We start from the raw sequence: 27,175 nt of genomic DNA, 5'->3' as shown, positions 1-27,175 counted from the left end.
TATATATATATATATATATATTTGTGTGTATATATATATATATATGTGTGTGTATATATATATATGTGTGTGTGTGTGTGTGTATATATAAATATTTATATATATATATATATATATATATATATATAGAAGCATTGGTTAAGTGTCAAGTATTAAGCGATGCAGTTTACCTGGTGACTATGAGTTCAATTCCTGTGTCAGGAGATTTATATAACCTCTGGTTCAAGTGGAACAAGAAAGTGGCACCACAAGGTTGAGAATACCAAATACAAGAATGTCTTTGGCACTGAATGATGGAATGAGCATAATTCTACTGACATGGATTGAATAAATAAAGGGTTTGGTTTGAGAATTCCAGAACTTTACTCTCAGTTTCAGGCAGCTGAAGTAGGTCTCTCACTGTAACACCCCTAGATGAGAACACAAGTCCCAATATCTCTGTGTGTATCATGATTATGTCCACCAGGGCATGGATCCTTCATTGAAACCGTTCTTCTCATCACATGTATCATGGTGCACTAGCAGTTGCTACATGTTGAGATGCAAAGCTTTAATAAAGGATTGGCATTAATGACGACATCATAATCAGCAGACATATTCTCCACAATTAATTCATTGTTATGAGATCTTTATGAAATCAATTACTGCTGTTTTCACTTCTATTGTAAAATTCTATTCACGTTTGTTTTTTTTTTCATTTGTAAAGTTTTTTTTTTATTATTTTCAAATGAATAAAGCTGACTCTTAAAGGTGTATAAAATATATCTTGTTATTTTTTGATGCATTGGTGTTAAGCTTGCAAGGGTTTATTATTTCTGTATCAGTATTTTCCAAGGGTTTACTTCTATAAAAGTGTTTTCCAACCTTTTATAGTTGGTGATACACTGTTGTTTCACTAAAAAATAAGTTGACATACTTTAAATATATCTTTAAAAAAACATCATCATCATCATCATCATCTTTTAATGTTTACCTTTTCATGCTTGCACAGGTGAGGTTATCAAACCTCACCTGTTTCCAAGCAAGGTAATATTTCTCCATAAGTTCTCATAGGATATTGAAAATGAATGACACTGCTTGTATGACTGACAATCATTTACAACTATGACATGATGTCAAGACTAGGAGACAACCATATTCACACACACATATATATACATATATATGTATACACATACATACACATATTAATGTTTGTTTTTATCTGATGGGTTACTCTATATTTTTGTAGAGTACAAACTTATGATTCTTATACAAGAATGTTAACAGTGACTTAGAAGTTTTGGCCCAGCTAAGATGACTTAGCTGGCCAAAACTTTGAAGTCACTGTCAACAACATTCTTGTTTAAGAAATATATATCATCATCATCATTGTTTAATGTCCATCTTCCATGCATGCATGGGTAGGATGGTTCACAAGAACTGGCCTGGTAGAAAACACCCTAGGCTACTGTGTCCGATTTGGCAGGGGCTTTGCAGCTGGATGCCCTTCCTAATATCAACCACTCTGCAGAGTGGATTCAGTACATTTTACATGGCACTAGCACAGGCGAGGTTAGATTTGGCATGATTCTTACAGATGGATGCCCTTCCAAATGCTAACCACTTTACAGTATGGATTGGATACTTTTTATGTGGCACTCACTCCGGCAGGGTCACCAAGTAACTTGCAAGACAAGGAATTTTGAGAGGGGCCAGGGCATTTGAGGTGGGGGACTTGTGTCAGAGGATGGAAGGTTTGAGGTATCTAAGATAAGGCATAATTAATGGTCATTACATATTTCCTACAACTGTTTCAAGTAGTCATTATAGGTTTGTTATTAATTGGTTTATTCAATTGATCCATTTATAGTTAAGTCTTTTTCAACATCACATCATCTTTTAAAGAGGAGACCCTTGGCAACTACCCATTGAAGCTCATGCTCTTAAGGTGGCACTATTGAGAAACTAATTAGATCTTTGATGGGCGAAATTCTGATTTTAGGCACCCCCTTATAACCCCTCATAATTCTCTATTTTGCGAATTTGTGTTGTAAATGTGGGAATTCATACGATTATGAAGAAATAAAAATTTGAAAAAACATTTTTAACTCCCAACTCCATAAATCTTAAAATTTCCACTGTATTTCGAATTTCTTTTAATAAATCAGAGTTTAGAATATGGTCAGTCTGAATTTTTTTGCTTAAATCCCAGCAATGGATCACCCGTGGGTGCATCATCATTCTAATAAATGTGTTTATGGGGAGAAAAAGTATTGATAAACATCAATATATGTCAGTGACAAAGACACGAGAAAGGTATGAGGTGGTCGTAGGATGTGCTAAAAACAACAGCTAAATCGCCCTTGGGCAAGTGTCTTCTACTTTAGTTTAGGGCCGACCAAAGCCTCGTGAGTGGATTTGGTAGATGGAAACTGAAAGAAGCCTGTCGTATATATGTATATGTGTGTTTGTTTGTCCCCCCACCATCGCTTGACAACTGATGCTGGTGTGTTTATCGCGTAACTTTAGCGGTTCGGCAAAAAAGAGACCGATAGAATAAGGGTGGAGATGGAGTATATGTAATCTGGGTATACCCCCACTTTTAAATTTTTTTTTTTTTTACGGAATCCTATGTTTCAGACCATGGAGAATCCGATTCTGGAAAAAAAATTTCAAAAATCTCAATTTCAAAATTTCGATCCCCCCCCCCCCCCCCCCCGGTTTTTATATAGATCCACAGGGTAAACCTAACTCAAACCCTAACCCTAACCCTAACCCTGGCCACAGTCAAATGACTAAAACAAGTAAAATAGTACAGGAGCACCACGGTTGGAACGCATTTGACTTCCTGTCTGTAAGGTCAGCGTTACAAAGGGAGATCAACACCAATTTATTTCGGAAACAACAATTTGAATGACGTGCTATCAGTTATTTCCCCTTTATACTGGAGCTCTCCGTTAAACTTTGCTAAACCTCACAAGACACGTGGGTCAGCTTATTGCATCGAAAATGCAGCGAGACAGAAAGGTATTTGAGTTGATTGCTGTTATTTATGATTTAAAGATGCTTAAATTTAATACATTTAAATGTTTATGTTAGTATAAACATTAAAAAATATGTGTCTCTAATATCTATCTATAAAATATGCGTGTGTATGTATATATATGTGTTTGTTACATCCCGTCCTCTTAACATCGCGTAATTTTTTTTAATGTTTTTATCTTTTCATTACGATTCCGATTATTTCAGAATTTAATGTAAAAAACCCCCAAAATTGTAGGTACATACACATAAATAATGACACGCACCACAAATTTTTACAAAATTACAAGTTTCATTTTGTAGCTATGTATGTAATTGTGTGTTAGTATGCATCCATGTACGCTGACCAGTTTTGTCTTTTCCCTTATGAAATTCCGGCGTAATCGTAATCTACACCATCCGAAAAGGGTAATCTTCAAGTTTAGGGGGATAAAAAAAAAAAAAAAAATATTCAAGGGAAGTAACTGAACGTCTTACCAGTATTCTCCGTACATCTCTGTTTATAAATAAATCACACACGAGATTTGATTGACGTTAGGATTAGGGTTAGGGTGTGATTTATTTATAAACAGCTAGAAGAAAACGGATAATACTGGTAAGACGTTCACTTACTTTCCTTGAATATTTTTATTTGTTTTTTTTATCCCCCTAAACTTGAAGATTACCCTGAAAAGTATATGTAGAAAATTTCAGTAAATTTTCAGATTAACACCCGCACGATTTTCACTAGGGTGTTAGGGTTAGGGAATTCCGTCCCTAACCGTAACCCTAAACTGTAACCCTAACACCCTAGTGAAGATCGTGCGGGTATTAATCTGAAAATTTACCGAAATTTCATGAGAAAATACCTATTTTTCTGCAAGTTATGGGGAAACAAAAGCTGATTCGTGAATTATCCGAAACTCCTTTCCTCGTCTGCAAATTTCGATATAATTGGATCTGAAAATATTCGTAGAAAATTTCGTTAAAAATAACCATTTTTCTGAAAGGCATGAGGAAACGAAAAGTCAGGGCTGGGGGTACACTTACTCTTTTACTCTTGTTTGTTTGTTATTTGACCGCGGCCATGGTGGAGCACCGCCTTTAGTCAATAGCAAAAAGCTGCTGGGAATAAGCAAATATTGAGGACATTGATGAAAACAAGCATAACATAGCTGGTGGGTGCAAATATAAATGTATGTGTTGTGTGTGTGTGTGTGTGTTGGTTTATCTAATGCAAGATTTTTATGGTTATCTTTTATCTGTTTTCAGTATGAAAAGGGTGAAGCCACCCAGTTCATTACAAGAAGGAAAGCAATACAGAAACTACAACTTTCTCTGCCAGACTTCAGGTCAGTCCTTCCTTCCTTTCTTTCTTTCTTTCCTTGTTGATCCGATATGAAAAGTTGGAGATTAGATTAGTGGCAAGTGTGATGTGTTTTAATGGATCTGTGCTGCAGACGTGGCCATGTGATAAGCAGTTTGTTTCCCAGCTATGTTGTCTTGGGATCGGTCCACACAGCGTGGCAACTTGGCGAGTGCCTTGTGCTTTGGCCCTGGGCTGATCAAAGCCTTGCGACTGGATTTAATGTGTTTTCCATTCTGCAAGAAATAGGACTCAAATTACACCCTACCTTGTTAAAGAAGGAAAGAGACATGGGATAAGGTGGGCATGACATGAACCACATTGGTTAGAGCTGAAATGTTTTAAATTATAGATTGGCTCAGTCAGGGCAGTCTTACCACACAGCCACTCCTGCGCCTATATATATATATATATGGTCTCGCTTCCGTGCCGGTGGCATGTAAAAAGCACCATTGGAATGCGATCGTTTCCAGCTTCGCCTTACTGGCACTTGTGCCGGTGGCATGTGAACGAAACATTGGACTGACTCCTGTGCAGGTGGCATGTAGAAAAACACCATTTGAGCGTGGCCGTTGCCAGTACCGCCGGACTGGCCCTCATGCTGGTGGCACGTAAAAAGCACCCACTACACTCTCAGAGTGGTTGGCGTTAGGAAAGGCATCCAGCTGTAGAAACTCTGCCAGATCAGATTGGAGTCTGGTGTAGCCATCTGGTTCGCCAGACTCCAGTCAAATCGTCCAACCCATGCTAGCATGGAAAGCAGTCGTTAAACGATAATGATGATGACATACATGCATACAAACACACACACACACACATTTGAATTCTTTTTTGTTGTGTCTGTGTTTTAACTTTATTTTCTCTCTCTCTTTGACAGGCGTCTATGCATCCTGAAAGGTGTGTATCCACAAGAACCAAAGAAGAAGAAGGCTGTTGGTCATGGCAGCCGAGCCATCCACACTTACTACCATGTCAAAGACATTGCATTTCTCTCACACGAACCCATCATCAAGAAGTTTAGAGAATTCAAGGTAGGTGCCAATGTGGGGAAGAGAAAGCAAGGGAGTGTGTGTGAGAGAGAAAGAGAGTATGTGAATGCATATGAGCAGCTGTGAGTGTGTGTGTGTGTATATGGCTGTACGGTAAAAAGTTTGCTTCCCTGCTAAATGGTTCTGGGTTCAGCTAGTGTTTTCTACCACATCCCTAGACCAACCAAAGCTCCGTGCATAGACTTAGTAGACAGAACGTAAAAGAAGCCTGTTATCATCATCATCATCATCATCTTCAAACAAGCATACTGAGAAAAATAAAAGTCTAACGGTTTCACTTCCTAAGAAAGACTATGGATAGATCCCATCTCCTCAGAAAAATTGCTAATAAAAACATTTTTAAAGTTTTTACTTCATTCCGTCTTTGCTGTCGCTATTGCTGCTTTCGGTTTCGGATACAGAAATATCCTATTCATTCTCGTACACCACGTGCTTTTGTACCTCATTCATTCTTTTTCTCGATATCTCTGTATTTTCTGTTGAAAAACCTTTAAATTCGGAATCACTGCTTGATAGCATGAAACTCCTATCCATTTTCGAAGTTGAAAAAAAATCGACGCCGAAAAAATGTGGAAAAAATCTCCCAAAATTCACTGAGTTCAGAAATCACGTCAAGTAATGTCGGATACTATAACTCAACTAATTAAAAAGTAAAATCACCTATTTTCACAAATGTACTAACGAGATTTATGCTTAAATTCACATTTAAATAACAATGTGTACTTACGGCTGGGTTGGTCTTATGAATCAAAAATTTTTTCAGCCGGCTACGGCCAGGTTAGTATCAAAAGGGTTAAATGTCCTTGCTACTTTTCTTCTAATTCTTGTCTTATACAGCATTATATGCGGCGGTTGAAGAGGGTTAAAGAAAAACGAGTGAAAGGCGCCACCAAGAGGATGAGATATTGCAGACCAACTTACAAATTGGATCATGTAGTGAGAGAACGGTAAGGTCTTAGAATCACTATATTTAATCCTTTGGCATTCAGATTAATCCATTAAATGTAATGCTTATTGATCCAGATTTTTAAAAATTAATCACGTGTCTTGAAGCTTCATGATTTTGAAAATGTAATTGTTTATTCTTAAAATGGCATTATAGGGTAGGTGTGAGAAACTGGATCTGGCTAGTTTCAACATAAAATAGTTAGAATGTTCGGGCCAGATATGGTCAGTTTAAATGCTTAAAGGGTTAACCTTTTTGATACCAACATGCATGAGCTTGTCCTTGGTCCCATGATATAAATTTCCTGTTTTAAATTGAGCGAAATTAAAACCAACCATCAATATTTCATGCTTAATAATGATGAAATTATTTTGATAAATTCTTCGTTATTCTAAAAATTAATTGAACCAAAGGCAGTGTATTCCAGCAGAAATATGGTAGCAAAAGGGTTAATCGTGCTTCTTAGTGGCAATTGAGGGGTTATCCTGCTAGACTGATTTCTTAATATAATGGTTAAGAAGCTTGTTTCGCAACTATGTGGTCTCGAGTTCAGTCCCATTGTGTGGCACCTGGGCAAATGTTTTCTTCTGTAACCTTGGGCTTTTGATGATAAGTCTGTTCATTTAGAGATCACTCTGGACAAAACTCCACCAACTACGAAAACATACTGTATTTTCCAGTATATAAGTTGAATTTTTCAGACCAACCTTTAGAGCCAGTAAGTTAGGTCAGCGAACACACCAAGACGACTTTAACCCTTTAAGCATTCAGATTGCTCTGTCAAATGTGGTGCTTATTTATTCACATCTGTTTTGAATTAATCATGCATTATCTCACAGCTATGAGGTTTTGATGATGTGATTGTCTATTTTTAGGGATAATCTTGCTGGGTAGGTGTGAGAGGCCAGTTTGAACATAAAATAGGTAGAATATTTGGGCCACATACAACCAGTTTAAATGCTAAAGAGTTAAGGGAACAATAATTCAATGTGAAATGAAGCAGGATTTGGGAAGATAATGACCATATTTTCTGGCATCACAAGTCAAATTTTTCAGCCAAAAAAAGATAAGTCATCTTATACACAAAAACGACTTTGGTGGACCAAGAATTCTATGGGAAATAGCAGGATTTGAGAAATAGTGATGCTATTTGAATGTTTATAAGTTTATGCTATTTACTACATTGACTCATATGTTGGAAAATACAGTATGCTAGGGTTTGAGGGAATGTGTGTGTGAAAGAATTTGTACCATATTTTCTGGCATTACAAGTTGAACTTTTCAGACCAAAATTTACTTATACATGAAGACGACTTTGGAAAACCATGAATTCCATGTGAAATGCAGCAGGATTTGGGAAGATAAGGACGATGTTTGAATGGTTACACTATATACTATGTTGACTTGTATGTTGGAAAATACAGTGTGTTAGGGTTTGAGAGAATGTATTTGTGGAAGAAATTGTACCATATTTTCTGGTATACAAGGTGAATTTTTCAGGCCAAAGTTTACAGCCAAAGATAGATAAGTCAACTTACACAAAAAGACAACTTTGGAAAACCAAGAATTCCATGTGGAATGCAGCAGGATTTGGGAAGATAGTGACGATGTTAGAATGTTTACACTATATTCTCTGGTAATTTGCACACCTGAGAATACACTACGTGTGTGTATGTGTGATGACTAATCAGTGTGTTTCCTTTTTTCCCCAGTTACCCGACATTTGCTGATGCCCTTTGTGATTTGGACGACTGCCTGTCGTTATTGTTTCTCTTTGCAACGTTTCCAAAAATGCAGCGAGTCAATGTTCATCGTATCAGGCTCTGTCGCCGACTTACAGGTAAGGAAAGACAAAGTGGATTTTGGTGGGTGGGGGTGGGGCTGCGGCTTTTATCGTATCACAACATTATACAAGTATTGATTTACAAATAATCCTTTCTACGATAGGCACAAGGCCTGAAATTTGGGGGAGGATGGGGGTGGCTAGTTGATTACATCGACCCCAAAAGGATGAAAGGCAAAGTTGAACTTGGCAGAATTTGAACTCAGAACATATAGACAGACAAAATACCGCTAAGCATTTTGCTTGATGTGCTAATGGTTCTGCCAGCTCCCTGCCTTCATTTTTTTTATAATATCAGTGCATTTGGATGAGATCGACCCTTTAGCATTCAGATTACTCTGTCAAATGGAATTATTTATTCACAATTGTTTTCAGTTAATCATGCATTGTCTTGTAGCTACGAGACTTCAATGATGTGATTGTTTATTTTTAGAACGACATGGTAAGGTAGGTGTGAGAAGTTAGATTTGGCTGATACAAATATAAAACAGGTAGAAATACTTGGGCTGGGTATGGCTGGTTTAAATGTCTACCTAAATAGGTTCAATATTAAAACTAATAAAGTTTTTTTTTTCTTCCTTAATTTCTTTTTTTTTTTTTCCATTGCAGTGGAGTTCATGCATTACATAATAGCTTCGAAATCCTTGAGAAAGGTCAGTACACAGTTAATTTCATTCTTTGGATAAAATTACTATAACTATTTGGTTTGGTAACCATCCCTCTTGCTCCCTATTTCTGACACCTTTGGCAATCCCCAGCCTTGCATCAACCCTTCAGCCCTACACAATCCTTTGGGTGGTGTCGGCTTTCCCCTCACACTTCCCCTATCTCTTACCCTCTTCACACTCTTGCAAACCCTAGTTTCTCTGTCCCCATTAAGCCATACACCTTCACATGTTTATAATTCTGTTGGTAATCTGTGTTTGATGTTTTATTTTTCAGGTGTTCATCTCCATCAAAGGTATTTACTTCCAGGCTGACATTCAAGGAACTAAAGTCAACTGGGTGATCCCTCATGCTGTTGCCCACAATGTAAGTATTTCTCCGGTTTAATAAGGACCCACACAAGGGTTACATTACAGGATTATCCCTGATCTTATTACAATCTCTGTAACACAGCCCTTGGTCTCGTGCTAAAACCCCACTTGAACCTGCTCCTATTAAACTGGTCATATTTAACCACTTCAGGGTCACCTTTCCTGGTTTCTACAGCTGGATACCCTTCCTAATGCCAACCTCTTCACAGAGTGTATTGGGTGCTTCTTTCATGGCGCTAGCACTGGTGAAATCACCAAGTACGCACGTGGCAAGATTCCCTCAACTGGCTGGAATAGTAGTACTGTGGGGTGTGAAGGTATGGTGCCTTGCTGAAGAGGTGAATACGTGACCTGCCCATCTGGAAAGAGAGAGAGAAGTGAGGTCAGGGTACAAAGTGAAAATGAGAGAGAGAGAGGGGACAGAAGAACATGATTAGGGTGGATAAGTAGGTGTGCTAGAGTGAAAATGGTGTGATGGATGATTAGAGATGGGGATTGAATTGGATGCAACAAATATCAGTTTGGAAAGGAGAAGTGATCAGAAGGAAATAGGGGTGGATCAGGAAGGATGAAGTGACAAGGGACAGTAGTAGGGATACACATACACACACCTGTAAATGAGGGATCTTCACTGGCAAGAGCTTTTTCAAATCATCTTGGGCTAATGCAAAAAAATAAATAAATAAAGGCACAGGTATGGCTGTGTGATAAGAAGCTTGCTTCCCAACCATATGGTTCTGGGTTCAGTTCCACTGTGTGACACGCTGGGCAAGTGTTTTCTGTTATAACCTTGGACCAATGAAAACCTCGTGAACAGTTTCGGTAGATGGAAACTGAAAGAAGCCCATCATATTTATATATATATATATGTGTATGTATGTATGTATGTATATCTCCATGTGTGTGTGCCTTTGTGTTTGTACTCCACCACCACCACCACTCGGCAACCAGTGTTGGTTTGTTTACATCCCCATAACTTAGTGGTTCTTCTGCAAAAAGAGACCGATAAAATAAGTACTAGGCTTTAAAAAGCAAAACCTACTGGAGTTGATTTGTCTGACTAAAACCCCTTCAGAGCATTGCCCCAGCGTGGCCGCATTCTGATGACTGAAACAAGTAGAACATAAAAGATACTAGCCCCAAGACAGTCTTGCTTTATAAACTTATTCTGTTATAACCACCAAATTTTTGTTAATTACTGTGTCTTGTGTTAATTAAGTGTTGTTTTTCATTCATTGCACAGTATGCGACAGATGTTGATTATAAAATCATGGAAACGTTCGTTGAGTTTTACACAACTCTGATGGGATTCACAAATTATCGTTTCTACAATTCTATCAACTTGTATTATCCTCCTCAGGTAAGGCCAGAATATTTGATTTAACCCCATGGTTTGATTCTCAACTTTTTTTTCTTTTTTTTTTTTCTTAATCTATCGACCCCTCTGATTCCTATTTTATTCTCCACAGGTAAGGCCAGAATATTTGATTTTAACCCCATGGTTTGATTCTCCACTTTTTTTCTTTTTTTTTTCTTTCTTAATCTATCAACCCCTCTGATTCCTATTTTATTCTGGTGGACCCCACCGTAGCCATTCGATGTTTGAAAACTAGTTTTATAGGCACTTTCAAAATTCCTATTTTATTTGTCACACATTCACTTGTGTGGGACGAACTTTGTAAAACAGAGAAATAAATTTTGTCGTTTCTTGTAATAAATGTATGTAAGGCAGAATTTTCCATGGACCCTCAATATACTACTGTGGTTCCCTAATTTTATTAATTTGCTAGCATGGGCCCTGTTTGAAAATCACTGATTTAACATGGCTTTCATTTCTTTCTTATTTGTTATTCAACCCTTTAGCATTCAGGTTACTCTGTCAAATGTAATGCTTACTGATTCCCATTGTTTCGAATTAACCAAGCATTAACTCATAGCTTCAAGATTCCCATGATGCGATTGTATAATTTTCGAATGACATTATAGGGTAGGTGTGAGTGACCAGATCTGGCCGGTATGAACATAAAACATAATATTTGGACTAGACATGGTTGGTTTAATGTTTTAGCACTCAGATTATTTTATCAAATGTAATGCTTTCTTTATTCACATTGTTTTGAATTAATCGGGCATTATCTCATGGCTTGGAGATTTCAATGTTGTGATTGTTATTTTTACAATGGTATTGTAGGACAGGTGTGAGAAGAAGGATCTGGTCAGTTTGAACATAAAACAGGTAGAATACTGCCCATGGTTGTTTGATACAAACTTCCTGTTTAATGTGATCTAAATTAAAAACCTTCCATCAAAATTCCATGTTAATTTGTGCCAAACACTGGTTTAATAATTTAAGAGATGAGGAATTATGTACATTATTTACATTTGATGGATATTTGTCCTCATCTTGTTTGTTGTTAACACAACATTTCGGCTGGGCGTTGTGAGTGTTTATTGAGCGAAAACACCTAAAGCTCCGTGAGGCTCCTGCAGGGGAGGGTGGTGGCGAACCCTACTGTACTCTTTCACCACAACTTTCTCTCACTCTTTCTTCCTGTTTCTTTTGTACCTGTATTTCAAAGGAGCCAGCCTTGTCACACTGAATTTCCCCTAAGGGTACAACGTGTCTGTGGTGTACTCAGCCACTTGCCCGTTGATTGGATCAACTGGAACCCTCGTCATTGAATCTAACAAAGTGCCACAATTTCAATAGAAATATTGTAAAAAATGATTTGAATGCTAAAAGGTTAATCTAAATTGTAAGTAAAGCCACATAATCTAACTTTGATGGACACAAATGTATATACACTCTCTCTTTCTTTATATATACAGTTGAACATTGGAAACACCACAAAACAACCTGTCATTGATGACAGTGAAGAAAGCGACATTTATGAAGAAGTAAGTTACAATTGCCCTCACACCCAACCTGCCTCCACATTTGTTTCTTTTTTTTGATCTGGTCTCAATGGACTACAACCATGGCAGAGTGCCATCAACGGCCAAGAGTTTTATGTCGATAATGCTGACCCTGCAGTCCCTGTTTCATTGGTTTCAGTTTGTGAAACTGCCAAATAACAGGAGATAAATGTGCACAACAGAGATGGCTGTATTTCTTTAGCCCACTCTTATCATAAACCCACACACACACAGATGCGCATGCACACTCACCCAAATACACTGTTTACTTTCTTTTTACTCTTTTACTTGTTTCAGTCATTTGACTGTGGCCATGCTGGAGCACCGCCTTTTAGTCGAGCAAATCGACCCCCAGGACTTATTCTTTGGAAGCCTAGTACTTATTCTATAGGTCTCTTTTTGCCGAACTGCTAAGTTACAGGGATGTAAACATACCAACTTCGGTTGTCAAGCGATGTTGGGGGGACAAACACAGACACACAAACATATACACACACACATATATATATATATATATGATGGGCTTCTTTCAGTTTTCCGTCTACCAAATCCACTCACAAGGCTTAGGTCAGCCCGAGGCTATAGTAGAAGACACTTGCCCAAGGTGCCACGCAGTGGGACTGAACCCAGAACCATGTGGTTGGTAAGCAAGCTACTTACCACACAGCCACTCCTGCATCTACTCTTAACTCTTTTGATACCAATCTGTCTGAACCTGTCCTTGGTTCTGTGATATAAACAAATAAAACTTCCTGGTTTATAGTGATCTAAATTAAGAATCTTCCCCCCAAATTTCATGTTTATTTATGTACCATACATCAACTTAATTCTTTTACTCGTTTGTCATTTGACTGTGGCCATGCTGGAGCACCACCTTTAGTCGAACAAATTGACCCCACGACTTATTCTTTATAAGCCCAGCACATTCTATCAGTCTCCTTTGCCGAACCGCTAAGTTACAGGGATGTAAACATACCAACATCGGTTGTCAAGCGATGGTAGGGGGACAAACACAGACCCAGAAACATATACATATACAAGAAGCCTGTCGTCTATATATATATGGCAGTCTTCTTTCAGTTTCCATCTACCAAATCCACTCGCAAGGCTATAGTAGAAGACACTTGCCCAAGGTGCCACACTGTGGGACTGAACCTGGAGCCATGTAGTTGGGGAGCTGCTGTTTACCACAAAATTAATTGAAACAAAAGCACCTTATTTCAACAGAAATATGGTAATGAAAGGATTAAGCACACACACACACATGCAGTGGGATTGAACTTGGGATAAGGTGGATTCCAAAACGAATTTCCTATCCACCCATAAGATTTTATTTTTTTTTATCTTTCTCTTTTGCCATTTCTTTCCAGCAACTGGCGGCTATGACTCAACAGCTGAAGAAACATGGTGACAATGTTGATGAAGAAATTGACGAGTTTCCAGTTGTCAATGTAAGTGACTTTTAATTACTGTCCACTGTCATGCCAGTGCCCTCTGACTGGCACCTGCGCCAGTGGCACGTAAAAAGCACCATCTGAACGTGGTCGATGCCAGTGTACCCTGACTGGCTCCTGTGCTGGCGGCACATAAAAAGCACCCACTAAACTCTCGGAGTGGTTGGTGTTAGGAAGAGCATCCAGCTGTAGCAACCTTGCCGGATCAGACTGGAGCCGAGTGCAGCCCACTGGCTTGCCAGTCCTCGGTCAAACCGTCCAACCCATGCTAGCATGGAAAGTGGACGTTAAATGATGATGATGATGATGGTGTTGTTTAGTATTTAACATTAGAATACACATGTATACACACGTTGTCCCTTGATCTCTCTCTCTCATCTATATACTCACCTCTTCAACTAGTTACCTGCCCCTGTCCTATCATACTTTCTTATCCCTTGGTACTATACCCCAATCAATTAAGGTGGGTGGGTGGTCTTGTGAGTACTTGGTGCCCTCACTACTGCTGGTACATCCCATCCAGAACACTGTAAAGTGGTTGGCATTAGGAAGGGCATCCAGCTGTGGAAACAGACTTTGGAATCTGTGTGGCCCCCTGGCCTTGCCAGTTCTTGTCAAATCGTCCAACCCATGCCAGCATGGAAAAGAGACATTAAATGACGATGATGACACACACACATACATATATATATTCTTTTGCTTGTTTTTAGTCATTAGACCGTGGCCATGCTGGGGCACAGCCTTGGTAAATTTTAGCCAAATGAATCGACCCCCGTACTGATGGTTTTTTTTTTTTTCCCAATTCAAGTATTGATACCTACTCTATTGGTTTCTTGATCAGTAGCGGGGGACAAACACAAATGTGAAAACACACAGTCCACACTCTCACACACACACACACACACATGATGAACTTTTTTTCAGTTTTTATCTCTCAAATTAACTCACAAGGCTTTGGTGCCATGCAGTGGGACTGAACCCAGAACCATGTAGTTGTGAAGCAAGCTTCTTAACCACTCAGCCACATCTGATGAATATCCATTTAACAAACTGTGTGTGTCTATTTAAATCTGGAGTGGTTGTTTTAAGCAGCAAATCCAAGACAGTGCCAACTCGCTCTACAAGTTACCGTTCTTAAGACCCATTCATCCCATTTTGTCATTCCAATTTATTGATTCTATTTAACTTCAGCCTGAGAATCCAGACGAAGTAGAAATGGCCAAAATGGAATACAAGAATCTCCTTCGATTTCAAAATCTGTTTAAAGGACTCAAATTCTTTCTCAACCGAGAAATTCCAAGAGAATATATGGTATTTATTATTCGGTAAGTTTTAAGTTTTAATCATTTTTAAATAAATAAGTTTAAAATGTTGTTGATTCATATAAGTTTAAAAATCTAGTTAACCCACGTAAGTTAACCAATGTTGGTGTGGAAAATTACTGTTTGTATATCTCACAATGAAAGATATTCAGCAACAGTACTTTGGAGTAAAGATTGTTTGCCAACATAACATGGCAATCCTGATTTAGGACGAATGTTGCTGTAATTTATCCCCAGGAGACATCGTCTCCAGCTGGTTATACAACACGATCTGTGTCCTTATATTTTCGAACAACGGAATCTAGCACCCGGAAATCGCGATACACAGATATTGTTTTGAGCTGAATAAGTACCAGGGTTGATTCATTCAGCTAAAAATTCTTCAAGGCAGTACCCCAACATGGCCACAGTCTAATGACTGAAACAAGTAAAAGTTGAAAGATAAAAGTGTTAATCAATTAAAATACATTTTGTTTTTTGTTTTGTTTTTTTTGTTCCTGCAGTTCTTTTGATGGTGAAGTGTCTTGGTCAAACACAGGAAGCCTTGGACACTCGTATCAGGAAGATGACGAAACCATTAGTCATCAGATTGTCGATCGACCAAATCAAGACAAGAAATATTTATCACGGTACGTTTATTAACATTAATCCTTTGGCATTGAAACTGGCCAGATTCAGCTTCTCACACCTATCCTACTATGTCATTTTAAAAATATTGCTTGTATGGTGGCTAATGCTCGTTTACAATCATCTCGCCATGGCTTGGTTAATGGTACTCACAGACATGCATGTCCATACATTATTGTCGTCATTATTATCATCATCATCATCAATCATCCTTCAACATTGATTTTCCATGCTGGCCTGGGTTGGATGGTTGGAATTGGACTGGGGCTGGCAAGCCAGAGAGCTGCGCTAGGTTCCGGTTTGATGTGGCCTGTTTTCAACAGCTAGATGTTCTTCCTAATGCCAACCACTTTACAGAGTGTGCTTTTAACATGGCTCTACATAACCACTTTTACGTGACACCAGCACAATATACATACATCATCATCATCATCGTTTTAAACGTCCGCTTTCCATGCTAGCATGGGTTGGACGATTTGACTGAGGACTGGTGAGCCAGATGGCTACACCAGGCTCCAGTATGATTTGGCAGAGTTTCTACGGCTGGATGCCCTTCCTAATGCCAACCACTCCGAGAGTATAAATAAAACAGTTGTATTAGTATAACGCTCAGGAATTGAAAAAGTCTTTAACGTTTCGAGCCTACGTTCTTCCACAGAAAGAAACAAGGAGAGAAAAAAAATCTGTGTAGTGGTTAGCGATCTATCATGGCGAATGATATATATATCTTGTATATATATATATATATATCAGAGGTGAGGACCAAAATCCTTCAAAGAGGTGTCAAACATCCAAGTCCACTCGTTACAGTCCAAATAAAGAATAAATATAAAAAAATATATATTTAGTATTTGCAAAAAAACAATAAATGAAGTATAAGGATATCGTGAATTGTAACGTTAATAAAACACTGAAGTGATTTTTATATATATATATATATGTATTTTTTTTTTTTTTTTTTTTTTCCTGGTTTGAACAGTCTGGTGTTCTATTTTATATTTTCGTTCCCCTCTGGGCTGTGAAAGGTCTTTGTATATTTTTGTTGGTCGTAATTATTCATACCAGTATGTAATTCCTGACGAAGAATCTAATTTTTATTTCATGAAGAGTTTTTTGTTTTTGTCTTTGCAATTAATTAGACTCTGAAACAATTTGTAGAATGCATTTTGGTTCTGTACCAACTTGGATTATGAATAAAAGATTGTCTACACCAGGGGTTTTCAAACTTTTTGACTTGCGGACCCGTTTATATTTCAGGCTTTACCTTATAAACGAAATTTATATATAAATATTTGCTTAAAATAACATATATTTTTACATTTATTTATTTAACAGTATTTAACAAATAGGTTTATTGTCAATTAAAAGATTTCGATTAAAAAACATATATAAAATCAAATTGCCCATAAAAAGTATTTGCTGTCCATGGACACCCTGTGGTCCGCGGACCACAGTTTGAAAACCTCTGGTCTCCACCTACAGTTTTTTCCTTTCCTTATACTTCTGTACATCCATATCACATTAATGTGAACTGTCTTCTTTGATGCTTTCAGTTACTATATCCAGCCGCAGTGGGTGTTTGATTGTGTGAATGCACAGAAACTGGTCCCTGTCGAAGACTACTTCCCTGGAGAGTTGTTACCCCCGCATCTATCACCGTTTGTTGTTGAAGAAGAAGGGGAATATATACCTCCTGAAAAATTGGCACAGTTGTCAGAAGGCCAAGGTAAGGTTCTTTTTTTTTGGCTCGGTGGGGGGGGGGGTCCTAATTTTTATATCTGATTTTTTTTTTTTTTTTAATCCTCTTGTTAGTTTCAGTCTTTGGACTGTGGGCCATGCTGGGGCACTGCCTTGAAGTGTTTATCTTTTACGTCTTACTTGTTTCAATCATTAGTGACTGCAGCCATGCTGGGGGCACCTCCTTGGAGAATTCTTTAGTCGAATGAATCGATCCCAGTACTTTTTTTTTTTTTTTTAAGCCTGGTACTTCTCTTTTGCTGAACTGCTAAGTTACAGGGACATAAACATACCAGCATCAGTTGTCAAGCGGTGGTGAGGGAAACTGAAAGAAGTTTGTTGTGTATATAGTTGTGTGTGTATATATCTCCCACCTCTGCTTGACAATGGGTGTTGATGTGTTTATACTCCCATAACTTAGCAGTTCAACAAAAAGAGACTGGAAGAATAAGTATCAGGCTTTAAAAAAAGTACTGGGGTTGATTTTTCCCTGACTCAATACAAACGTTGTCACAAGTTTCTTCTACAAATTGAGATTATTGTAGCATTTTTATTTATTTTATTTTTGTTATTTTGTTGACTGAAATATCTTAATTTTCTTTTTCTTTAATTTTGTTTCCAAACTTTTTCAACAGAAGGTGAAGAGGAAGGAGAAGAAGAAGAAGAGGAGGAGGAGGAGATGGCTGTTGCTGGTACCGAGGCCTCGGAAAGTGAAGCTGAAGATAAGATCAGTGATAAAGAAAATGGAAATTCTCCTGTCAAGAAAAAGAGTAAGCCAATATTTTCTCTTTTTTTTTAATCAGTATATAAAAACAGGATGAATCTTTATACATACACTCACACTTATATATATATATATATATATATATATATATATATATATATATATATGCTGGTGCCACGTAAAAAGCATCCAGTCCACATTGTAAAATGGTTGGCATTTGGAAGGGCATCCAGCTGTAAGAATCATACTGAAACTAACCTCATCTGTGCTGGTGCCACAAAAACACCACTGAGTCCACTCTGCTGAGTGGTTGGTGTTAGGAAGGGCATCCAGCCGTAAAAACCCTGCCAAAACAGACAGAGTAGCATAGGGTAGTTTTTCTTTACCTGGTCAGCTCCTGTGAACTGTGGTACCCATGCGTGCATGAAAGATGGGCGTTAAACGATGATGACGATGATGATATATTTATAATTCACATGTACAGGAAACAAAAGACAGAGACCGGTGAGGGAACGACAAGCATGTGTATGCATAGGAAAAATGGAAAAGTGTTCGACGTTTCAAGCCTATGTCCTTTGACAGAAAGTGATGAGGGGACAAAAATGGAGAGAGAGAGGGAAACATGTGTCAGGATTAATGGTTTGATGCTCCTCCCCTCTCCTCTCTCTCTCTCTCTCTCTCTATCTCTCTCTCTATCTCTCTCTCTATCTCTCTCTCTCTCTCTCTCTCTCACACACACACACACACAGAGTTGGTAACTGGAAGGGCATCTGGTCATAGTAAATCTGCCCCCTACGAAATTCTGCCCAACCTATGTGAGTATAGAAAATCACCATCCTCATTATTTAATGTCCACTTTCCATGCTGTCATGGGTTGGACAGTTCATCTAGAACTGGCAAGAAGGTGAGCCTGCTCCGGCCCTAATTGTCTAGTTTGGCACCGCTTCTATGGCTGGATGCCCTTCCTAATGCCAACCACTCTACAGAGTGTACTGGTTGCTTTTTACATGGCACCTGCTTTTTGTCTGGATGTTAAAACAATGATAATGATGCATTGACTTGCAAGGTCACGTACAGGCTTCCTCTCTGAATCTGGTTGCTCTGATTTCAATATTGACTGAGCAGCTGTGGTTGCCATCACTGTCAAGCTGGGATACGCGAGATCAAACCCTTGTAGTCTCTCATTTGATTTCTTTCTTTTTTTTATTTCAGCCTCAGGAAAGAAGAAGGCAGCTCTGAAAAAACGTAAACTTGCAGAACAAGATGTCAGCACTGCTCCTAAGGTTTGTAGTTAAATTATTCGTTTTGTAGTTCAAATGAAACGAGCAGAACCATATTACCTTCTGCTACACCATCATTGTATCCGTCTGTTGTTCATCTATTTTACTGGAATCGTTTATTTGTTTGTTTTACTCCTGGATGTTTTTCCTGTATACAAGTCAGTATAATTTATAGTGTGGAGGCGCAATGGCCCAGTGGTTAGGGCAGTGGACTCGCGGTTTCGATTCCCAGACTGGGCATTGTGAGTGTTTATTGAGCGAAAACACCTAAAAGCTCCACGAGGCTCCGGCAGGGGATGGTGGCGAACCCTGCTGTACTCTTTCACCACAACTTTCTCTCACTCTTACTTCCTGTTTCTGTTGTGCCTGTAATTCAAAAGGTCAGCCTTGTCACACTGTGTCACGCTGAATATCCCCGAGAACTACGTTAAAGGGTACACGTGTCTGTGGAGTGCTCAGCCACTTGCATGTTAATTTTACGAGCAGGCTGTTCTGTTGATCGGATCAACTGGAACCCTTGACGTCATAAGCGACGGAGTGCCAACAACATAGTTTATAATGTAAGCAGGTGTTCTACATTCAAACATTGTCCCTACCTTTCCAAATCCTGCTGCATTTCACCTGGAATTTTTAGTCCTCGGATGTCATCTTGATGTTTGAGTCAACCTACATTTTTTTTTTCTGGGGTAAATTTTGGTTTGAAAAATTCAACCTCTTTTCCAGAAAATGTTACACATCCTTTCTGATACACATGTGCTTTTATTCTTTCGGTCATTTTAGTCGAACAAATCAACACCAGGACTTATTTCTTAAACCTAGTACTTATTCTATCAGTCTGTTTTGCTGAACTGCTGAGTTACGGGAACATAAACACACCAACACCAGTTGTCAAGCAGTAGTATAGGGACTAGTGCAGACACAAAGTCACACATACACAGATATATATATATGATGGGCTTCTTTCAGTTTCCATCTACCAAATCCACCCACAAGGTTTTAGTCAGCCTGAGGCTATAGTGGAAGACAATTCCTCAAGTTGCCATGCAGTGGAACTGAACCCAGAACCATGTGGTTGGGAAGCAAGCTTCTTATCACAGCTATACCTATATATAAACATACATGTATTTGACGCGCTTCTTGCAGTTTCCATCTACCAAACTCACGCACAAGGTTTTGGTCAGCCTGAGATTTTATATTTTTTTATTTTGTGGCCAAGTATTTCTTGTTTAGAGAATCTTGTTGATTGAGACCCTTGAAGGCGACGCTCCAGCATGGCCACGGTGTAATGACTGAAACTAATAGTAAAAAGACAAAATGGTTTTTTTTTCTTCTCTTTTTATTGTTTTTGCGGTCAAATATTTCTTGTTTTGAGAGTCTTGTTGATTGAGGACACGTAGGGTCACGAACTGAAATCCTTCGGGTCATTTCGTGATTCTGTCTGTTGACTTGAAGCATCTCGCGTTGCTGGCCAAAAGTGGTCTGACCGTTTGTTTTGTGTTTCGTTGAGCAGAAGCGCAGCACGAAGAAGATGCATGTAATTCCTGGCAGCGTGGAGAAGGTCGACGAAGTGAAGGTGGTACGACAACAGAAGGAGGAGAAGAAACTGGCCGAGATGATGATTCCGAAGAAGAAGAAGAAACTCTACGACAAGATCGTGATGAGGAAGAAGAAGATTGCTCAGGAGGTGAGTTGTCCGTGTTAGGAGAAATGATGATGCAGTGAGGTTACTACACAACACACACACACACACATATGCTCATACATGCACACACATATACTCATACACGCTTACACCTACACACACATGCGCTTACGTGCACACACACATACTCATAGATGCATACACACATACTCATACATGCATACGCATGCACACATACATACACGCATACGCATGCACACACATACTCATACACGCTTATGCACATACACACACACATACTCATACCTGCATACATACATTATCTCTGTCCATCTTTGCTGTCATTCTCACATGCAATGAAGGCGTGTGGCTTAGTGGTTAGGCTATTCAGCTCACAATCATAAGATTGTAATTTCAATCCCCAGCAGTGTGTTGTGTCCTTGAGCAAGACACATTATTTCACATTACTTCAATTCACTCAGCTGGCAAAGATGAGTTGTACCTTTAATTCAAAGTACACACACAGACACACACAAGCAAACAAGATAACAACAGGAATAAACGATTATCTTATGAATTTCATTAGCTTACAGCTATTTCTGCTGCAACATGCAGTGGACTCATAGTTGAGTGTCTAAGTATCACCTTATAGCTTCATCAGAGCCTTGAATATGAAGTGCAGTTTAGCGAGGTCGTTGCCAGTGCCTCTGGACTGGCCACCTGTGCAGGTGGCACGTAAAATACACTGTTTTGAGCGTGACCGTTGCCAGTACTGCCTGACTGGTCTTTGTGCCGGTGGCACGTAAAAGCACCCACTACACTCAGAGTGGTTGGTGTTAGGAAGGGCATCCAGCTGTAGAAACTCTGCCAGATCAGATTGGAGCCTGGTGTAGCCATCTGGTTCACCACTCCTCAGTCAAATCGTCCAACCCATGCTAACAGGGAAGGCGGACGTTAAACGATGATATATATATCTATATATATATATATATATACATACATACACACACACACACACACACACACAAAGTGTTTGAGTCACTATCATCCATCATTTACTGTCCGCCTTCCAAACTGGCATGGATGGGATGGTTTGACAGGAGTGGCTCCTGTCAAACACTCTCATATATACACACAAGCAACCCTACAAACTTATCCCCGCCCCACAAATATAGTTATAAATTGCTGACCCTGTCTCCCCTAATTCTATTCTCATTTTATGTGTCTTTTTTTTTTTCTTTTTTCTTTTTACTCAGACAAGGAAACTGAAACAAAAGAGGGATGCCATCGAGAAGGAGAAAAAAACTGGCAAAACTGTCCGTCAGAAGAGATAAAGAATGTAATGGATGATGAGGAGATTTCATTGAGTGTGGAGGAGACTGACTGATAGGATGATGGTGTGTGAGACCGAGATGAAGAAGTTGTATGGCAATATTTTAAAAAGACAATAAAAATTATATATATGTATAAATACGTATCCTTTTATCTGTCGTTAGACTGGGGCCACTTCATTTGACAGTAATCTGAATGCTAAAGGAGTAAAATGAAGCTCCTAGACACAAGGCTCAATCTTGCTAGAAATAGAAGCCAAATCTCCTTCAACTAACTTCTCACAGCAAGAATATCATATTGGATTATGTATTCCGTGAAACGTTAAAATATGAAATGATCACATCTGATCCAGAAGACCAAGGTGTAATATAACAGTGGTTTGGCTGCTATTTCTAGCAGATTGAGCCCATAGAGCCGACGTGGGCAATCAGCCATGTCTCATGTGGGCCACATGAGACATTGCTCATCATTGGGTGCTGCATTTCACATGGAATTTTTGGCGCTCTGCAGTTGTCTTGGTGTATAAGTCGACTTTTTTAAGATTGTTAGATGTAATATGATGGAGATTTAGTTGCTATTTCTAGCATATCAACCTCAGAGATTTCCTTGTTTACTAGCTCTTAAGCCCCGACCAACCTTTCTTGGCTGTAAATTGACAATGTGTGCTGGAAAATGTAGTAGATTGACAAAATTTGTTAACACATCCAATAAAAAAACTTTCAGTTGTTTGGACTCTTACATCCCCATAACTTAGCGGTTCAGCAAAAGAGACCGATAGAATGAGTACTAGGCTTACAAAGAATAAGTCCTGGGGTCGATTTGCTCGACTAAAGGCGGTGCTCCAGCATGGCCGCAGTCAAATGGCTGAAACAAGTAAAAGAGTTAAAAAGAAAGAGTTGCATAAAACGAGATTCGGTGTGGGTATTTAGTGAAGTCCTGAGTTCAAATCTCATGAAAGTTTTTTTCCTAAGTACCTGCATCCTCACCTTTCGAGAGTTATCTGTGACCTTGAGGCTAACAGAAGTAATTATGATTCAGCTCAAAGATACATATAAACAACCTTTGAAAGATTTGTCTGTTTTTGTTGTAATTGCTTTGTAAACGAGTTAATCTCTTGAATAAATTTCAACAAAGGTTATTGAAGACGTGCAACTCTTGTATGTGTCAATACCAGTATATATATATGTATGTTTATATATAAATATAGGTATGTACATATATACATGTATAAATACATACATAGATAAATGTATAAACATATATACATATGTGTGTGCGTATTGATCTTGTGTCATTAATTAGGCTGTTTAATTAAAGATTAGTTTATTCAAAGTACAAGATTAACCTGACTGTTTGGCTGCCACTAAAATAACACAATATGCAGCTGCAATCTTGCGAACAAGCAAAACAGTAGATATATATATATATACATCTGTATACATACATTTGTTTATATATGGAGACAAAACATGAGATCGATGAATATATGCAAAAAGACAAGGCAGGCACTTGCCCAAGGTGCCACGCAGTGGGACTGAACCTGGAACCATGTGGTTGGGAAACAAGCTTCTTACCACACAGCTGTGCCTATATGTATACATACATATGACAGGCTTCTTTCAGTTTCCATTTGCCAAATCCACCCACATGGTTTTGTTCGGCCTGAGGCTATAGTAGAAGACGCTTGCCCAAGGTGACACGCATTGAGGCTGAACCCGGAACCATGTGGTTGGGAAACAACTTTCTTACCACACAGCTGTGCCTATATGTATACATACATACATATGACAGGCTTCTTTCAGTTTCCATCTGCCAAATCCACCCACAAGGTTTTGGTCAGCCTGAGGTTGGGAAGCATATGGCTGGCTTCACACACTGCTAAATGTAACGCTTATTTATTCACATTGTTTTGTATTAATCATGCATTATCTCATAGCTTTGAAATTTCAATGATGCGATTATTTTTAGAATGACCTTGTAAGGTAAGTGTGAGAGGCCAGATCTGGTTAGTTTGAACATAAAACAGGCAGAAAATTTGGGTTAGATTTGATCAGTTTAAATGCTAAATGGTTAAACAGGTGAACAAATAAATTTCACTGAAATACTTTTAACAATGGGTTATTATTTAACAAAAAAAAACCCAGACAAATGCAAACAAACAATAAAATAATCGTTTTTACAAAATCTTTTTATTTGTATAAAATATCAACAGAAACAACATCAACAACATTTATTTTTTATTATTTTTCTTCATATTCTTTTACAAAAAAAAAATTCTGCTTATTTATATACCAATAACAGTAAAACCCATATACATACATATATACACACACATACATATATATATATATATATATATATATATATATATATAAGGATACATACATACATATATCGATACAGACACACAGAGGCAGATATATATAGAGAGATACATATGCTTAAGAGACAGATACACAAATATATATAAATGTATACATACATACATACATATATATATATATATATATATATATATATACATATGTACATACATACATATATGTGTGTATGTATATATATATATTGTGTGTGTGTGTATATATATATATATATATGCTTTATTTAAAAGCAGCAGAAATATAACAAAAGACTTACTCGGAGTTTCACGTTCGATGATGAACGGGAACGTGAAACTCCGAGTAACAGTCTTTTGTTATATTTCTGCTGCTTTTAAATAAAGCATATTACTCTACCTCTGGTATTTGAGTACTCTTTTTTCCACCTTGTTGCACATTTTATGTGCTTACTCTGGTATATATATATATATATATATATATATATATATATGTGTGTGTGTGTGCAGACATACCTCAACTTATATCGGTAATTGATTTTTCTAGATGCACAGCTCAATTCAAAACGCAACATTACATGTTAGAATATTTAAAAATAAATTATTAGATGACATCCATTTAAAAAAAAAAGGGTCTATACTTATTTTCACTTGTTTTTTTTTTTGTGGTGGTGGGGGGTATTTTAAAAAATGTCTGAGTCTTAAATATGTTCACCGAGAGCAAAGTAAAGTTGGATGAATTGGCTGAAGTTCTTTTTTTCTTTTTCATTAATTTCTTGGAAAAAAACAAAAAAAAAAGGTTTAAGGTGAAAGGGAAAAATGCTGCTCTAAATGATGTCAGTTGAGGTATGCCTCTGCATACATACACACAAAGTGGCTGCTATCTCGTATATGAGTGAAGTCATTGATAATGCAGTGTGAGGCCCTTATATGACTCTTGAGCCGCACCAAAGATTTGCACATTTTATTGCATAATGCATAGGCGCAGGAGTGGCTGTGTGGTAAGTAGCTTGCTTACCAACCACATGGTTCCGGGTTCATTCCCACTGCGTGGCACCTTGCGCAAGTGTCTTCTACTATAGCCTCGGGCTGACCAAAGCCTTCTGAGTGGATTTGGTAGACGGAAACTGAAAGAAGCCCGTCATATATATATATATATATATGTATGTGTTTGTCCCCCTAGCATTGCTTGACAACTGATGCTGGTGTGTTCATGTCCCCGTAACATAGCGGTTCGGCCAAAGAGGCCGATAGAATAAGTACTAGGCTTACAAAGAATAAGTCCTGGGTTCAATTTTCTCGACTAAAGGCAGTGCTCCAGCATGGCCAGTCAAATGACTGAAACAAGTAAAAGAGAGCTGTGCTGGGGCTGGCAGAAGGAACCGGTGCCACAGTATGAAGTCTTTTGACATGGCCTTTTCAATCCTCCAACTGAACGGCACACCTTTCTTTCCACAGCCTTCATGTGCCCTGGTGTCAACAATAGCTGTATCATTTCTTTACAAGGGGTTGATTCCCAGTGGCTTCTTTTATGGCTGACCAGGCCTGCAGGACTCCATGCATTTCCTTCTACAAATCACACACACAAAAAACAAAACTCCTTCATTTTCCATTGGTCCACTCTTTATATATCATCATCATCATCATCATCGTTTAATGTCCGCTTTCCATGCTAGCATCGGTTGGACGATTTGATTGAGGACTGGTGAAACCGGATGGCAACATCAGGCTCCAATCTAATTTGGCAGAGTTTCTACAGCTGGATGTATGTATATATACATATATATATATATATATATAGAATAATAAGAAAAAGGAAAACCTTTGTTGCAGCATACCTAATTAGTGCCCCATACGAACAAAATATAACAGATCAAAATGGAGGACAGATTTTTGAAGGCCAAATTCCTTTATCATGGGAATACAAAATACATAAATAATTCATCGAAATATTAGATTTCCAGTGCTTGGAACTTAATATTTCGACAAATTTTTTATGTGTTTTTGTATTCCCATAATAAAGGAATTTGACCATCTTCATTTTGATCTATGTTTTTATATATATATATAATATATATATATATCGTCGTTTAACGTCTGCTTTCCATGCTAGCATGGGTTAGACGATTTGACTGAGGACTGGTGAAACCAGATGGCTACAGCAGGCTCCAATCTGATTTGGTAGAGTTTCTACAGCTGGATGCCCTTCCTAATGCCAACCACTCCAAGAGTGTAGTGGGTGCTTTTACATGCCACCGGCACAAAGGCCAGTCAGGCGGTACTGGCAACGGACACGCTTGAAATGGTGTATTTTACGTGCCACCCACACAAGAGCCAGTCCAGGGGCACTGGCAATGATCTCGCTCAAAAGTCCTTACACATGCCACGGGCACAAGTACCAAAAAGGCGACGCTGGGCACAGGTGCCATCTCGATTTCGCTTTCACTTGCCCCAATAAGTCTTTGCAAGTATGTATGTGTATGTGGGGGGATATAAACAGCTGAAGGAGAATATATATATATATATATTCCTTGATACAATTATTCAACACGGAGGAGGGGG

At 38.4% G+C, this 27,175-nt stretch overlaps 1 protein-coding gene across 1 annotated transcript; it reads left to right on the top strand.

Annotated features, from left to right (window-relative positions):
* The first annotated feature begins 2,958 nt into the window (after window positions 1–2,958).
* Window positions 2,959–22,417, top strand: LOC106875050 (pescadillo homolog). The gene is made up of 17 exons (XM_089341219.1): window positions 2,959–3,009; window positions 4,276–4,355; window positions 5,247–5,400; window positions 6,256–6,365; window positions 8,077–8,204; window positions 8,817–8,860; window positions 9,150–9,239; window positions 10,488–10,604; window positions 12,074–12,142; window positions 13,531–13,611; window positions 14,806–14,939; window positions 15,440–15,565; window positions 17,117–17,289; window positions 17,936–18,070; window positions 19,237–19,307; window positions 20,815–20,988; window positions 22,203–22,417. The coding sequence occupies exons 1-17, from the start codon at window positions 2,992–2,994 to the stop codon at window positions 22,278–22,280; spliced, it is 1,782 nt and encodes a 593-aa protein (XP_089197345.1). The 5' UTR covers window positions 2,959–2,991; the 3' UTR covers window positions 22,281–22,417.
* The last annotated feature ends 4,758 nt before the right edge of the window (window positions 22,418–27,175 follow it).

This window comes from Octopus bimaculoides, chromosome 24, assembly GCF_046866305.1.
Source record: "Octopus bimaculoides isolate indiv1 chromosome 24, ASM4686630v1, whole genome shotgun sequence".
Taxonomy (NCBI): Eukaryota; Metazoa; Mollusca; class Cephalopoda; order Octopoda; family Octopodidae; genus Octopus; species Octopus bimaculoides.
This window is presented reverse-complemented; position numbering and strand designations above follow the sequence as displayed.